Genomic DNA, 13,077 nt, shown 5'->3' with positions numbered 1-13,077 from the left:
TAAGGAGCTCCGTCAGTCACTGTAGATTAGTATAGGGGGACCTAAAATTGAGAGATCAGGTGTGTGACCAAATGATTAGATGACAGAGGAAGGAAAGCAGAGAGAAAGTGTTTATGGGCCTTATCAAGACTTCTGCATTTCCTGATTACCCTCTACCCCAGAAAACTGTTTCCCAGAACATTCAGTGTTCATCTACACTGCACCCTTACCTCGAAATAAGCTATGCAATTTCTGCTACGCAAATTACATAGCTTATTTCACTGTTATTTTGAAATAGCTTATTTTGTAATTTGGTGCTATTTACACAGTGCCAAATTTCAAAATAAGGTGCTATTCTAAAATGTCCCTTATCCCTTGTGCAATGAGGTTTACAGGGGCATCAGAATAGACATAGTCTCACTGAAATTTAGAAAGAAATATGTTTTGGCTTTGCTCACATTTTGTTAGAGTGCGCTATACACCATTGCCCAAGCAATATTTCTGCTAAAATGAAAGCTATCAGAAAGCCAGTTTTAACATTAAATGGTCAGATCTTCTGATCAGACTGAGTATAGATCTTGTGACTGGGGCATTACTTAACAGAGCAGGAAAATATGCAGTTACACAATATCCTTGCTTTAATTCTGGAAAATATGCAGTTACACAAGCCAGACAAGGATCTGACTATACCATTTACATCTAGGATTGGTCACATATTCATTAATGGGAATGTAATGAGAGAAAAATAAATTAACTCTCTATATCCACACAAGAAATCATACAATTGTTAAATATTATTGCTTTTGGATAAGTTTGTAAGGCCTAGAAAAATTAAATTTAACATTTTCTGTGTTTGCCTAACCCTATCTATTGCCTATTATTTATTATCATCTGTTTGTTTGTTTGTACTGTTATTATTTTACTTATTTTTTAGGAACACCCAAAGACCCCATTTGGCTAGTTGCTATAAAAATATATAGCATATAGAAAGAATAAAATTTCGTTTTAATAACAGATCTCAGTAGTGCATGTCTTTGCTCAAGATTAGTGTTCAGAAAGTTAAAAGCATTTAAAAGAAAATAAAACTTTTAGGAACTATCCTATCTTTTTATACCTAATGGTCCCCTTTTTTACATAAATTCAGCTATACTGCTGTTGTTATATTAATTCTTTGTTTTACTATACACTTATGCTTAATTTTGAAAATAGATTACCTTATTTTCTAGAATTATATTTCTGCCCAAATGTCAAGTGTCACATAAAGGTAGACATGTATCAGCAGTGTCAAATCAGATTCAACCTGTATTCAATAATGAAATAACCTGAACCAACAAAATCTAAGTAAGATAGAAAGTTCAGCCTTGGCATAGTCCTATATACACCAGTAAACCTACAAACTGTCTTGAACATAAGTCTATGCTATGGGAAAGCCCCCACGTGCATTGCTCACAGGTTAGCATGCACTGGTGGAATTCCACAATGAAACTAGCTATCCATGTTCAGACAAGAGTCCATCTAATCAAATAGATGGGGAAAATGTGTTCATTTATTATTTCAAATATTAAAATTATTTTTGATTCAACCATGCACATTGTCCCTTAATATTTGCTTCCTGTGAACATCTAAACCAAGCTGCAAAAAGAAGCCAAGATTTTCAAAAATGGCTAGTGATTTGGGGTGCTGTTCTTGAGACATTTTAAAGGATCCCAATTTTCAGAATGTGCCAGGCAGCCATCTTTGAAAGCCAGGTCACTTTAAGGTGTCCTATTGAGCACTTAAAAATCACATTTAAAAATGTAAACTGCTGCATTTTTAGTTTAAAAGCCTAACTATTTACTGAAAATTAATTTCAAATTGCATACTTATATTTAAAATACTTGGGTTGCATTGTGATGGTTGGTTATATCAATTGTCAAATCCAGGAAGAGAAGCAACCTGAAATGACTTACTTAAGTTATCAACAGAAGAGCAAACAGAGAAAAATAGTTGCACATAAATAAACGGCAGTCCAAGAAACTGAAGTAATATAGTTATAATTTCAAATCACAAATAAATATAAAAAATTCACAATCTGTTTGAAGTTTATATGCAAGCAGAAGAAAAACAAAACTCATCAACTACATTATTTGCTCTGAGTTTTTTCAGTCAGTAAAATCAACCTTTTGCAGCTGCTTCCCATCTTAGTGTGTGTGCACTGAGAACATGGGATACTTGATCCACTCATTCTTATCAATTACCTTTCATTGGAAAGGACTAAAATCTAAAGGAGCAGTTGACTAGTCTGTGCAGCCCAACACACTGATACACCTGCCTCTTTTAATAGAATCTTCAAAGTAGTATCAGTTGCAGTTTTCAAATCAGTTGTGTTAATGACATCATCAACTTCAAGGAACATTAGAATGGTGACTTTGGGAGAAATACCAAAAAGTGGCACATGAAAAATAACTAATTTTTGGAGAAACACGTTGGCTGTGTCTACATTGGCAAGATTTTGCGCAAAAGCGGGTGCTACACTGGCCGCGAGTTCTTGCGCAAGAACACTGACGTTCTAATGTAAGAAATCAGTGCTTCTTGCGCAAGAACTATGACGCTTCCACTCAGGAATAAGCCCTCTTGCACAAGTGTTCTTGCGCAAGAGGCCAGTGTAGACAGGCAACATGAATTTCTTGCACAAGAAAGCCCGATGGTTAAAATGGCCATCAGAACTTTCTTGCACAAGAGAGCGTCTACACTGGCACGGATGCTTTTGTGCAAAAGCACATCTCTTGCGCAAAAGCACATGCCAGCGTTGAGACGCTCTCTTGTTCAAATACTCTAATGCAAAAACTCATGTGTTAAAGAGTATTTGCACAAAATCTTGCCAATGTAGACATAGCCTTTGTCTATAATCCCATGAATGAATGCTGTGTTGTTCAGCTAGAACCTCAATTAGCTGCTGGGTAAATGCCAACTATAACTTTTGAGACTGGCCCAATTTATATGCCCAAAGGAATTAATTACTTTCATAGGATAGTTCTTCCTCTTACATTTTTCTTTTCCAGTTCTGTTGATGTTGCAGATGATTGATTTAAACAGAAAAAAATAAAATTCTAATTAATTAGTGATAGAAATATAGCCGTGTTAGTCAGGGGTAGCTGAAGCAAAATGCAGGACAATGTTAGTCTTTAAAGTGCTACATTGTCCTGCATTTTGCTTTAATTAATTAGTGTATTTCCAGTTCTCATTTTTACACTGATAGTAGGTATTGAGGAAGTTTTAATAGTTATACCCCAGACCAAATTTCTCAGTACATGTGAGAGGGGAAATGGTTCACTTTATATGCAAAAAAGGAAAGGAACTTACCTCTTTTTTTAAGGTAATTTTTAAGCTTAAGGCCAATACCTACAGTAGCTTTGCTAGAGGTCTCTAAACATATGAATCCCTTGTAATTATGCAGCAATTAGGGTTTGATTTCCACACCATGATGGGATGATTCAGATTCTCATCATGAATCTTTTTTGACAAGCCAATATCTAGGAAATTCACTTCTAACTGATCAGCAGCATTTAATTTTAAAACATGGGTTCTGCGTTCTCAGCCTCATGCTGTAGGCTTACGTGTTTTAAAGTAATATGCTTTTCTGAAAATTGGATCAGCGGTGTTCCAATTTGGACTGAGTGATCATTTTCTCAAGGATACTAATCTATTCAAAATGACTAAGTATGAGCAGAATTCTATACTATGATGCATGTATATCAATTATAACCCAGAATTAAACTCACAGAAACTGCTAATTTAAGGGCCATAATTAATAAGAATAGATAAGTGTAAAAGCTGACGTGATTCTGAAACCAAAATATATATAAAAATGAGTTAGGTATAAGGTTATTGCAGATCCCGCCTAAAGATTATTGCTATAAAAATATAGAATGTCACTTACCATATCATGGTCGGAAACAGGTCCAAAGCTGGTGACGAAGATGTCAGTCTTCACTTCAGTTACACGCTCTGATGAAGCAAGAAATTATGTGTCTATCAACAGCCTTCATTAGAGCTAACCACCACAAACTCTCACTCAAATAGAACAGTTATTGACTTTGATAAGCTATTCTAAATTGGTGTATAATGTGGAATTGATAATTTACTGCATATAGATGTAATTTCACAGTTAATATTTCCAGCAACTGTTTTTTTATTGAAGTGTCAAAATACAGCTTTTTGAAACATGAGTTTTTATGCCAGGCTTTGAAATCTCTTTGCAGACAGGTCATAGTTCTATTGCTAATTAAAACTTTAAATTAATCTTTGACTAATATACCTATTTGTTTCAACACTATAAAGAGTACTCAATAGCCAATACTGGACTCAGCTCTCATATTATGTGTCCAATATTTCTGGGAAATTCTAATAAAGTTCTCCATTAATTAACCCTCAGATAGCCTTCTGTGTATATGTATGTACGTTAGATATTTATATAATATACAGAGACACAGAGAGAAAAATACAGAATGAATACAGTATTATGTGACATGATATAAAGGTATTTTTATTTCCTGAGGTTATGAGTGCAGTCATTTAGAAACCTCTAAAATTTACATAAAATGCGTGTATGTGTGTGTGCGCGCGCATGATCTAAGAATTATTTTGGGGAAGTTATATGGATTGTACAGGAGGTGAGATTAGATAATTACAATGGTCCCTTCCCATCTTGGAAACTATTGGACACTATGAATCTATATTCAGTTCTGAATATTAACCATCCTAGACACCAGGCCAATAAATTTTAGGGGACTTTCCAAATGTGGAAAGAAGGAAGAATACATTTCTCAGATTTTAAATAAAATAACAGCTGTAAAGTATCAGTTGTTGAGAGAACTGAAATATTAGAAGTAGTCCCTGAGAAAATAGTTTAATTAAACATAGTGGAAGGGAGGTGATCAAAGGTCTATGATAAAGGACGTTTGTCATACGGTTTTATATCAGGAATCAGGGTCTGGGCTAGAAATAGTCTCTGGGTAATTTACAAGTGCAGCTGACCTGTAGTAGGCTGCCTGATGGGCTACCCAGTCAGATTCATTAAAGGAGTCAGCGAACTGACTCGTATGTCCAGCTACAGCAACAGTTGAGCAGCTGTTCAAAGCATTTGACCATCATTGCAATAGTTCCTGCTCCAGCTTTGGATCCAACCTTGTTGCACTCCAAGTAACCTGGTCCTAACCTTTGGCACCAATTCCTGACGGCTGACTCTCACTCTAACTATTGGACATTACTCCTACTTCAAATGGGTATGACCACCCACATCCTTTCACTGTCACATTGAAGCATACTATATAGCTACCACATACATTTTACAAAATACACATATCCCTTCAAAGTTACAAAATAACGCAATAGATAAAATATTAATTTAAAAAATGTTTTTTGAAATTCAAACTGATTTCATTTGATTGGACTCTGGTGGACTCACTTTAAAAAACACAATTTATTGCACCTTAGAAAGGTCAGTAGCAAAAATTAATTCATGTTCCTCAATAAAAACATTTACAAACTCAAAATCTGTATATATGAAATCAAGTTATAAAGAGAAAGCAATAATTGTACATATTAATTTTATTTCTATTGAAAATATCTAAAACTACATATTCAAAATCTTATTTTAAAACATGAAGAATTTTAACAGTTAATTATCAAAATGTAGTATTAGTTGTGATGTAGTTCACCATCACAGGTAATGTAATGAACAAAGTTATTGTATTTTTTTATCAAGTCAGTGTAGAACACTGTGTAGAACATTGACTTGATAAAAAGATACAATAACTTTGTTAATTACATTAGCTGTGATGGTGGACTACATCACAACTAATACTACATTTTGATAATTAACCATTAAATTTCCGTATATTTTAAATAGCAGAAAAGAAAATCTCAAACATATCTTTAAAAAAATGTACAGAAGAAATTTCCTTGAGCTATTCTTTGTTATACAAAGCTGCAACTGAATTTCCTCATGTCTTTTGAATTCTAAAACTTTTATGTGTAGATAGCTGCAGGAGCCAGCAAACAGAGCTGTAAACAGGGGAGTTTGAGTGGGAGTTTGTAAAGGGAGTTTGGATATTGGGACTTGTTTGGGGTTTGTTTTTGCTGTGGAGGGGGTGTTTTGGTTTGTTTTTGCGTTCACCGGACTAATAGGATTTTGGTGAGAAAGTAGATAAAACACAGAGGCAGTAGTGGCCATGGCCCAAGTAGTAGAGAACACAAGGAGGATGATTGGATGTGGTAGCTGCGGTATGTACATGATTCTGGAGGGGGTACCTGAAAGGAGTTTTGTTTGAATGAAGTGCTGCCTGATAGAGCTGATGGAAGAAAAGATCCGAGGACTGGAGATGCAGGTGGAAACTCTGGTCGAGTTTAGAAGGGGGTTTGAGCAGATGATGGAGCAAAGGCATGACGTGGCTGAAGGCGAAAGCTTAGATATGCAGATGGAAGCAGGATCAAGGGCCTCAGAGGGGGGACTGCTGGGCAAAGAAAATGGACAGTGGAAGCATGTGACTAAGAGAACTAGGCAGAGGAAAAGATGGGTCAGTGAAGGAAAAATAGAGCTCAAGAACAGGTATGTGGAGTTGGAGAATGAAGAAGGGGTACAGCAGGTAGATAATGAAGATGGAAGGGTAAGGAAGAAGAGACAGTGGCTAGTCCCATAGATAAAGGGGAAGAGTTAATGGAGACAACACCAATAATGAGCATTAGGAGGATACAGGATGGGTTAAAGAGTATTACAAGGGAAAATAGGAATGGTAAGGACTTGCAGCCAGAGGAAGCAAGAGATAGACCAGAGAATTGCACTGTCACTAGGAAAAGGCAGGTCTACGTGATTGGGGACTCCTTATTGAGAAGAATAGATAGGCCTGTAACCAGAGCTGATCCACAGAATAGAAAGGTGTGCTGTCTGCCAGGTGCTAAGATATAAGATGTGGAACTGAGGTTGAAGAGGATTAAGGGAGCAGGAAGGAATCCATTGATCATCCTTCATGTAGGAACAAATGATACGGCTAGATTCCCGCTGGAACGAATTAAGGGAGACTATGCTAGGCTGGGGAGGACACTCAAAGAAATTGAGGCTCAGGTGATCTTTAGTGAGATTCTGCCTGTTCCTAGAGAAGAGCAATTAAGATGTGACAGGATTATGATGAGCAATAGATGGCTTAGGCAGTGGTGCTATAAGGAGGGCTTTGGGATGTATGGTCACTGGGAGGAATTTATGGACAGAGGACTGTTCTCTCGGGATGGACTTCACCTAAGTAGGGAGGGAAATAGACTTCTAGGATGGAGGCTGGCTCAGCTGATTAAGAGAGCTTTAAACTAGGAATTTGGGGGAGAGGGTTGGGAGATATCCAGGAAATCTCTACATCGGATTTTAACACTGAGAGGGAGGAAAACGAAGTAAGAAAGGATATAGCTGGGGGTCGGAGAACGTACATGAGGAAGGGTAGGGTGGATACTAGTCTAATAGGTCATATTTTAGGTACAACGTCCATGCCAAATGGGGTAAAGAATGTGAGTGAGGCCAAACAGCAAAAATTAAGATGTTTGTACACATGCGAGGAGCCTAGGTAACAAAATGGAGGAACTAGAGCTATTGGTCCAGGAAGTGAAACCAGATATTATAGGAATAACAGAAAAATGGTGGAATACTAGGCATGACTGGAGTACAGGTATTGAAGGGTATGTGCTGTTTAGGAAAGACAGAAATAAGGGTAAAGGTGGTGGAGTCGCATTGTATATCAAAGATGAGGTAGATTGTAAAGAAATAAAAAGTGATGGAATGGAGAAGACAGAGTCTGTTTGGGCAAAAATCACATTGGGGAAGAAAACTATCAGATCCTCCCCTGGGATAGTGCTTGGGGTCTGTTATAGACCACCAGGATCCAACTTGGATATGGATAGAGACCTCTTTAATGTTTTTAATGAAGTATAGTGATAGAAATGTAGCCGTGTTAGTCTGGTGTAGCTAAAACAAAAAACAGGACTACGTAGCACTTTAAAGACTAACAAGATTGTTTATTAGGTGATGAGCTTTCGTGGGCCAGACCCACTTCCTCAGATCAAATAGTGGAAGAAAATTTGTCCTTTTCATATGTGTTAATCTTTTTAAATTGTATCCTTTGGTATGCATGGTTGTGACAATTTTCTTCCACTATTTGATCTGAGCAAGTGGGTCTGGCCCATGAAAGCTCATCACCTAATAAACCATCTTGTTAGTCTTTAAAGTGTTACTTAGTCCTGTTTTTAATGAAGTAAATACTCATGGAAACTGTGTAATCATGGGAGATTTTAACTTTCCAGATATAAACTGGAGAACAAGTGCTAATAATAATAATAGGGCTCAGATTTTCCTAGATGTAATAGCTGATTAATTCCTTCATCAAGTAGTTGCTGAACCAACAAGGGGGGATGCTATTTTAGATTTGGTTTTGGTGAGTAGCGAGGACCTCATAGATGAAATGGTTGTAGGGGACAACCTTGGCTCGAGTGATCATGAGCTAATTCAGTTCAAATTAAATGGAAGGATAAACAAAAATAAATCTGAGAGTAGGGTTTTAAATTTCAAAAGGGCTAACTTTAATAAATTCTGGAAATTAGTTAGGGAATTTGATTGGAGTAAAGAAATTATGGATCTTGAGGTGGAGGAGTCCTGGGATTATTTTAAGTTAAAGTTGCAGAAGCTGTCAGAAGCCTGTATCCCAAGAAAAGGGAAAAAAATTATAGGCAGGTATGTTAGACCAAGCTGGATGAGCAAGCATCTCAGAGAGGTGATTAAGAAAAAGCAGAAAGTGTATAAGGAGTGGAAAATGGGAGGGATCAGTAAAGAAAACTACCTTATTGAGGTTAGAGCATGTCGGGACAAAGTGAGAGAGGCTAAAAGTCAGGTAGAATTGGACCTTGCAAAGGGAATTAAAACCAATAGTAAAAGGTTTTATAGCCATATAAATAGGAAAAAAACAAAAAAAGAAGTAGGACCACTGATTACTAAGAATGGAGTGGAGGTTAAGGATAATCTATGAATGGCCCAATATCTAAACAAATACTTTGTTTCAGTCTTTAATGAGGCTAATGAAGAGCTTAGGGATAATGGTAACATAACAAATGGGACTAGGGATATGGAGGTAGATATTACCATATCCGAGGTAAAAGCCAAACTTGAACAGCTTAATGGGAGTTAATCGGGGGGGGGGGGGGAGGTGGCAGATAATCTTCATCCAAGAATATTAATGGAACTGGTACATAAAATTGCAAGTCCATTCGCAAAAACTTTAATAAATCTCCAAACTCAGGGGCTGTACCAGTTGACTGGAGAATTGCTAATATAGTTCCTCTTTTTAAGAAAGGGAAAATGTGGTACCTGGGTAATTATAGGCCTGTTAGTTTGACATCTGTAGTTTGCAAGATCTTGGAAAAAATTTCAAAGGAGAAAGTAGTTAGAGACACTGAGGCTAATGGCAATTGGGACAAATTACAACATGGTTTAACAAAAGGTAGATCATTCCAAACCAACCTGATCTCCTTTTTTGAGAAAGTAACAGATTTTTTAGATAAAGGAAATGCAGTGGATCTGATCTACCTCGACTTTAGAAAGGCATTTGATACAGTACCACATGGGGAATTATTGGTTAAATTGGAAAAGATAGGGTATGTCTACACTACCACCCTAGTTTGAACTAGGGTGGTAATGTAGGCAATCAGAGTTGCAAATGAAGCCTGGGATTTGAATTTCCTGGGCTTCATTTGCATATTTTCGGGCGCCGCCATTTTTAAATGTCCGCTAGTGTGGACTCCATGCCGCGCGGCTACACATAGCACGGACTAGGTAGTTCAGACTAGGCTTCCTACTCTGAACTACCGTTACTCCTCGTGAAACGGAGTCCGCAGTAGCGGACATTTAAAAATGGCGGTGCCCGGCAATATGGAAATGAAGCCCAGGAAATTCAAATCCCGGGCTTCATTTGCAACTCTGGTTGCCTACATTACCACCCTGGTTCGAACTATGGTGGTAGTGTAGACATACCCATAGGGATTAATATGAAAGTTGAGAGGTGGATAAGCAACTGGTTAAAGGGGAGACTACAGCACGTCATATTGAAAGGTGAACTGTCAGGTTGGAGGAAGGTTACTAGCGGAGTTCCTCAGGGTAGGTCTACACTACCCTGCTAGTTCGAACTAGCGGGGTAATAGGCATACCGCACTTGCAAATGAAGCCTGGGATTTGAATTTCCTGGGCTTCATTTGCATAAGCGGGGCTCCGCCATTTTTAAAACCCCTCTCGTTCGAACCCTGTGCCGCGCGGCTACACAGGGCACGAACTAGGTAGTTCGAACTAGGCTTCCTAGTTCGAACTACCGTTACTCCTCGTGGAATGAGGGATTCGAACCACGGGGTTCGAACGAGCAGGGATTTAAAAATGGCGGCGCCCAGTTTATGCAAATGAAGCCCGGGAAATTCAAATCCCGGGCTTCATTTGCAAGTGCGGTATGCCTACATTACCCTCCTAGTTCGAACTAGGAGGGTAGTGTAGACATACCCTAAATGCATAAACTTACACTTCTCACTATTAAATTTCATCCTATTGCTATCACTCCAATTTACAAGGTCATCCAGATCTTCTTGTATGATATCCCGATCCTTTTCTGAATTGGCAATACCTCCCAACTTTGTGTCTTCCGCAAATTTTATCAGGACACTTCCACTTTTGGTGCCAAGGCCTGCTAGCACCCCGGCGCGGTGGACGGGGGGTCACTCCCTCCGGAACCCGTCCACCCGTGGACGCCAAAAGCGTCCTGACCCGGGCTCCTTACTCCCTCCCTCCGGGCGGCTCTTGGTGGCGTCGCCCCAACTCCCAGAACTTATCCTGGGTCGGTTGCTCGGATCCTGGGTCGTTCGGGGGAAGTCGCCGGGGAGAGCACCCTGGGCCGGGTCAGGTCTCGGCTTGACTGTTCCCTCTGGGTCCGGCGCGGTGGGGTTCGGCCCTCGTCATAGATGGGGCTGGCCGACCGCCAGTGGCGACGGCTGTTCCTATGGCCCCGGGGCCAAGGTCTGGCCACCTGTCGGCCTGGGTGGCGCTTGGGGTCCGTCCTCGGTTGGGGGCCGCTCCTCCACCGCGGCGAGGAGGCTGCCCCCAACCGCGCCGGCGACGAGCCTCTTCAAAGTGGCCCGCCGCGCCGGCCGCTGCCCCAGGCCCCTCCCCTTCCGGCAGCATGCTGGCCTCCACCCCCGCCACACGCCCGCCTCGCTCCGCCCCGCCCCCGTCCCGTGGGGCCTCGCGGGAGGGGCCAATGCTCCCCTGTCAGTGCAGGTGCAGCAGCAAATGCTCCTGCCGGCTCCTCCGACTCATGCCAGGGTAACGCCGGGGGGCTCGGGACTGGCCACCGGTTCCCGGTGGGGGGTGGCCCCAGCCAGCCTTCCCCCAGGTCAGTGACAGCTCGTCACAGTCAGCAATAAAATGATTAAATAAAATTGGCCCCAAAACTGATCCCTGAGGGTATGTCTACACTACCCTCCTAGTTCGAACTAGGAGGGTAATGTAGGCATACCGCACTTGCAAATGAAGCCCGGGATTTGAATTTGAATCACCCTCTCCACCCAACTCCTGCTTTTAGAGACCTCTATCCTGTCCCCCCTCCGTCTCCTCTTTTCTAAGCTGAAAAGTCCCAGTGTCTTTAGCCTCTCTTCATATGGGACCTGTTCCCAACCCCTGATCATTTTAGTTGCCCTCCCCTCTCCCAGTCTCTCTCTTCCCCTCTCCCACCTCCTTTTCCCAGTCTCCCCCAGTTTTGTTCAATAAAGACAGATTCCATTTTGGAACACAATTGTCCTTTATTTTGTACATCAAGAAAAGGGGCTAGGGAAGGGTAAGTGGAAGGAGGTGAGGAAGGAATGGGGCATGAGCCCCCGATGGGGAGGACTGGGCTGGCTCTGCGGGCTTCTGGGGGTGGAAGCTGTCCTGCAGCCCCCAAATTGCCCCGTCTCCCCAGATGGCAGCCTGCGGCAAGTGCAGCTGAGTGCTGTGATGTGCCCAGTGTGGGTAGTCTGGGCACTCCAAGACAGGACTGCTTTGCAAGTGGGGCACCCCTGAGAACTGTCTGTCCGGGGTGGGGGTCGGGACCCTTTAAGCACAGCCCTCGGCTAGCCTGAGACAGCAGCTCCACGCTCTAAGTCCTCCTCTGATGCCCTGCCGGCACTGCTTCCGGCCATCCTTAAGCCCGGTTCAGGGTCCACTTAATGTGGACTTGCGAGTTCAAATTAGCAAAACGCTAATTCGAACTAGTTTTTTAGTCTGGATCTGTTAGTTTGAATTAGCTTTGTTCAAATTCACTAATTCGAACTAAGTTAGTTAGAATTAGCGCTGTAGTGTAGACATACCCTCAGAGAAGTAAGCAAGCCTGCAGCAAATCCTGAGAAATGGCTGTCCAGGAGGATCCCTTTAAGCACGTGTCTCACATAGCCTTAGGCAACAGCATCCAGAAGTAACTGCTGACCTAACACCCTTGCCTTTTATGTGAGAGAGCATCCAATGAGTGTGGATTCTCTCATTCAAAAAAGCAGATCGCTTTTTCGATCCACTTTGACATATTACCTTTGAAGAGATCTTCTGAAAAAGCTTCTTTTGAAAGAAGCTTGCAGTCTAGATGTACCCGCCGAGTTATAGATCAATTATAGGAGTGGATTGGTTAGGTTCTGTTGCCTGGAGGTCAAACTAGATGATTGCACTACTTGCTCCTCACCTTTATGTCTATGGATCAAGACCACAACAAGGACATCAAAGTTTTACACACAGATATGACCTAAACCAAAACTGTGAGTGAATTCAAGTCTGATTTGTATGGATTACCCTGATCTCTAATATGCATATTTTTATAACATTATCAGTCTGTATTTGGAATCTTTTTGTCATGATTATACTCTAAACATCATGGATATTTGTGAAAATAATTTTCCCAGGATAGAGGAGTTCTCAGAGACACAGAGAGCTTTGCATTATTCATGTACACATATATGGATTTACAATAATTATATCCAGGTAGTGTTCAGGAAACTCAAGCAGATCATAGATCCAATAGCTCAAAA

The 13,077-nt window shown here is 40.7% G+C and overlaps 1 protein-coding gene across 2 annotated transcripts in view; it reads right to left on the bottom strand.

Moving 5' to 3' along the window:
* Positions 1–13,077, bottom strand: part of GABRA1 (gamma-aminobutyric acid type A receptor subunit alpha1) — a 75,959-nt gene that overhangs the window by 47,595 nt on the left and 15,287 nt on the right. For both annotated transcript variants that reach the window (XM_089769540.1, XM_006111191.5), the window contains exon 4: positions 3,899–3,966. In XM_089769540.1, coding sequence (XP_089625666.1) covers positions 3,899–3,966 — 68 coding nt within the window. The remainder of the gene's footprint in view (positions 1–3,898; positions 3,967–13,077) is intronic.

Source organism: Pelodiscus sinensis, chromosome 16 (genome assembly GCF_052426305.1).
Source record: "Pelodiscus sinensis isolate ZL-2025 chromosome 16, ASM5242630v1, whole genome shotgun sequence".
Classification (NCBI taxonomy): domain Eukaryota; kingdom Metazoa; phylum Chordata; order Testudines; family Trionychidae; genus Pelodiscus; species Pelodiscus sinensis.
The sequence above is the reverse complement of the archived record's forward strand: the minus strand, read 5'-3'. Positions and strand labels throughout refer to the sequence as shown.